General features: G+C 38.6%; 1 protein-coding gene across 1 annotated transcript in view; it reads left to right on the top strand.

The window, feature by feature from the left end:
- Positions 1–2,870, top strand: part of rnf11b (ring finger protein 11b) — a 26,219-nt gene extending 23,349 nt beyond the window's left edge. Inside the window, exon 3 of the mRNA XM_014026156.1 lies at positions 1,577–2,870. Within this exon, the coding sequence (XP_013881610.1) occupies positions 1,577–1,748 (172 nt within the window). The 3' untranslated portion in view covers positions 1,749–2,870. The remainder of the gene's footprint in view (positions 1–1,576) is intronic.
- Positions 2,871–4,520: the final 1,650 nt, after the last annotated feature.

A 4,520-nucleotide genomic window follows, 5' to 3' on the forward strand; every position in this document is an offset into this window, starting at 1 on the left:
TAGTCTCCCTTAAAAAAGGAGATTTTAAGGTCTAATTTTTTTACCTATATATATTTATACATTCCACTCAATTAATGTGATTTATTTATTTTCTATTATAAGTTTTATATCGTGATATATATCGTTACCGCCACCCATCATAATGTATATCGTGATATGAATTTTTTGCCATATCGCACATTCCTATGCCCAACCCTATTTACTGTATATAGAAAGAACAACAAAGGCACCAAGACTGATCCTTGTGGAACGCCACAAGTTACAGGAGTTGAATTAGACAGTTTCCAATTGTCACTGTGAAACTTTTTTCAGTTAAATATGATGACCACTGTAATAGTGAGCCAGACGAGCCTACCCAATTATTTAACCTGTTATGACATGATGATCTACAATATCAAATGCAGAGCTGAGGTCAAGCAATACCAAAACTGAACAATCACCTACATCACAAGACATAACCTGATCATTTGAGATCCTCAACCGTGCCGTCTCTGTAGAATGCTGTTTCCGAAAACCAGACTGATACTTGAAATCAGAGATCAAACTTTTGCAAAGCAGCAGTGAGCTGCTACTGTCTCTAGAATTTTAGACATAAAGGGGAGTTTGGATATTGGTCTGTAATTAAGCACTGCAGAATCCAAGATGGTTTTTTTTCATTAGCAGCTGAACAAGGAATACAGCCTGAAGCCAGTGAGGAGTTTATAAGAGCTAATAATGCAGGGTCACTGCAATCACAGCTCCTATGTTTGGCTGGATTCGTAGTTCTTTTTTTGTCCCCCATCGCCAAGGCAGGGACTTGGAAATGCTCTCCATCCATCCATCAGTCCGTTTGTTCGTTACCATTTCAGACAGCTGTAACTTCCACACAGAAAGGCTAAACTACAACAAATTTGGTTAAGAGTCATCCATGTTGCATGCCCGACCATACCTTGTGGTCACATGACATCAACAAAGCCCCACCCCATCACAACAGGAAGTGACCTTTTTTTTTTTGAAAGCTCCATCTCTGACCCTCTTGACCTAATCTGCAACAAATTGTGTTAGAACAAAGATAAGAACTTGATCTCACTTGCTTTCAAGCACAAAGACTTTTTAGAGAAAGTCGTGGTCATGGCGGTGTGGCGAAGTCAGACATCACACCATTGACATACGTTTGGCTCTAAATTCCACATATTTCAGCCAATCTGCACCCAGTTCAAATAGGATCGATCCTAATCCATCCCACTACTGGAATGCAGTCCACTTTTTGGAGGGCGTGGCCTAATTAGACACCAAGCCGTTGAAAAACAGTTGGCTCTAAACCACACATACTTGATCCGATCTGAACCAAATTTTGTGAGCATCATCAGGGAGACCAGCTCAACAAGTTTGAGTAGTAGTTTGACAAGATCACTTTAGCCCCCCCATCCATCCATCTGTTCACCTTTAGATAATTACAATAATGAAGTCCTGTGATGATTCCAACAAAACTGCTAACAGTTGGTCACTACTGGGGGACATCAATGATGGTTGGCGTTGAATTCGTTCTTGTTTATTTTTTAAGGAAGTTATTGAGACTGTGTACTCTCCTCTGCAGGTGTGTCATCTGTATGATGGACTTTGTTTATGGAGACCCCATCCGGTTCCTGCCCTGCATGCACATCTACCACATGGACTGTATAGACGATTGGCTGATGAGGTCCTTCACCTGCCCCTCCTGCATGGAGCCTGTGGACGCTGCACTGCTTTCCTCCTACGAGACCAACTGACACAAACACCTCCCCCCCCGGACCCAAACACATCTCTGAACACACTCAGTACACTAAACTTCCACCTTTCCTAACTTATATCCTGGATTAGTAAGATTGTGTTTTTGAAGCAGTGAATCGTTAAAACCATCTAGAATGAATTCTGTTATATGTTTGATTGTAAAGCTGTGTGTGCGTGCGTGTGTACATGAGTGTGTTTGTGCATGCACACTCTTCCTCAGTTGGCCTGCTGGACAGGACTCCATCTGAGAAAGGACAAGCAGGAGGAAGCCACGGTTGGAATGAAAGATGAGCATTGAAAGGCAGGAAGTGTGCACATAGTGTGTGACCAAGAATACATGGTGATTAATTCATGATTCAGAAACTTTGTTTCCGCTTTCAAATTTGGTATCCTTTTGTTTACTTCCCATTAGTGACATGTGAATAGAAGACACCCGACCTTCATCAAAGAGCTGCAGATGGTGTTTCTTGGACTCTTATTGATGATGGTTGTGATCAAAGGAAACATTAAAAGAGATCACCTTCAGGAGATCCATAATTGCTAAGTGTACTAGGGTGGAGACTACCGATCCTTGGAGCTAAGATGCTCCAGGCCTCCTGCTGTTTTCAACACACTCATCTTGATTGGTCTCACTGTATAGATCCTCTTCTGTGGAAAAATGACCGGTTGATAGGTTGGTTTACTGTCCTGTGGCTTTGTGAAAATATTTTTATTTTGCAAAAAGGAAAAAAAATCAAGGGCTTTATTGAATCTGTTGATCAAGATGACAAAAGGAAGTCAGTGTGTTACGATCTGGTAAACGGTCGCTGGTAAAGTTCTGTCTGTCCATAGCACAACCGTATAAAACATGAATCAAAACAAGAGATTTGCTATTTTCAATCACAGCTTTGACCGAATCAAATGCTCTCAGCAGTTATGTCAACATGAAGTATCAGATTGATTAAAGATGTATTTTATTGTATTAAAAACCGGAAAAGTAGGGTTTGTTTTATTAGAGGTGACTTAACTGAATAATTTAATTTTAAGGTTTATGTCTTTTTATTTTTGTTAACTGGCTGAAAAAAAACATTTTAACCCAATTAATTTTTTTTAAACATTGGGTTTGTTTTGATGCAGTGCACATACAGAGGTTAGACAATGAAAGTGAAACACCTGGTTTTAGACCATAACATCCCTTTCAGACAGCTTCCTCTTGTGTCCACAGTTAATCCTGTTGGATGTGGTTGGTTCTTCTTGGTGGTATGCTGACATTCCCCTGGATAATGTGACTCTTGATACATCACAAAGACTTGCTGTCTTGGTCACAGATGCACCAGCAAGACGTGCACCAACAGTTTGTCCTCTTTTGAACTCTGGAATGTCACACATAATGTTGTGTGCATTGCAATATTTTTGAGTAAAACAGTGTTCTTACCCTGCTAATTGAACCTTCACACTCTGCTCTTACTGGTGCAATGTGCAAATAAAGACTGGCCACCAGGCTGGTCCAATTTAGTCATGAAACCTCCCACACTAAAATGACAGGTGTTTCAGTTTCATTGTCTAATCCCTGTATAAGCTGTGAGTAAAACAAATAGTCCAGTTTTGTTACCTTATCGACATGAGAATGGTGATAAGCGGGAACATAGTGCATATTTCTGAGGATGCTGCTTGATCTAATCAGATGTTCTCAGTTTAAATTTGTTTTATGCTTATTATTTATCAAGAGGTCTTATTGATCTCCCTGCCTGGTTTGTACATTTCTCATGTAACCAGCACCAAAAGCACAAAAAAATAAAATAAAATCAACTTGCTCAGTTGGACTTTCTCTCCCATCTCCCAACCACCTTCAGCATGAGTTAGCCTGTGTGGGAGAATGTACAGGAAACCATTCATGCTTCTGCTCAGAGACTTGACTTGATCTAACGTCATGCTGTTAGTTAATGGTTAACGTGCGCGTATTTGAGGAAGTGTACGGGTGGTTTTGGCAAAGTTGGCTGCAGTCAGCACTTTTTTTTTTGCACAGCGCCATTTTACAGAGGTCTATAAAGTACTTGAAAAAAATAACTAAATAAAAGTTAAAATACCTTAACAGAAAATGACTTTGGTAAAAATAAATTTCACTGATGAGAAAAGTACGTAACTGTTCACAAATATCAGGAAAGTAAAAGTAATTTTACTTGCTCTAAGAAAAAAAACTGTTTAATTTACTTAACCAAACTCAGTAAATTGAGGTAATTTACATTATTTTATGAAGAAAATATGATCATATTACTCCACTAGGTTTAGTGAAACCAATTGACATTTAACAGTTCATTTTTTTAGAGCATATAAACTACTAATTTCATGAGTTCAGACATTTTGTAAAAGAGTAACTAATTGTAAAGAAGTAAATGTATAATTTTTAGGTTTTAAATGTAATGAAATAAAAGTAAAAGTAACGATTAAAAAATACTTAGTAAAATTACAAATCCTCAATAAAAATTACATAAGTACTAAAACCTCTGCCATTTTATAGTTCTATGTTCTGCATCAAAACCTTGCATTGTCTGCTGGTGGGGAGGGTGCACAAAGTTCAGATCACAAATGCTGGAATGGGTTGTAGATTTTATAGACGAATCAAAGTGGAATTATTCATCATAGCTCTTAAAATCTGTTTCACACAAAAAAATCACCTGCAGACTTGTGTCGAAGTGTTTTTTTTTCCCCTTCAGTTTGATTGTGTAAGCTGCACATGCTGCTCAGTGTGGCTCTGACATATTTATATTTGACCAAAATGTGCCCCCCCCCCC

This window comes from Austrofundulus limnaeus, unplaced genomic scaffold (genome assembly GCF_001266775.1).
Source record: "Austrofundulus limnaeus strain Quisiro unplaced genomic scaffold, Austrofundulus_limnaeus-1.0 Scaffold530, whole genome shotgun sequence".
Taxonomy (NCBI): Eukaryota; Metazoa; Chordata; class Actinopteri; order Cyprinodontiformes; family Rivulidae; genus Austrofundulus; species Austrofundulus limnaeus.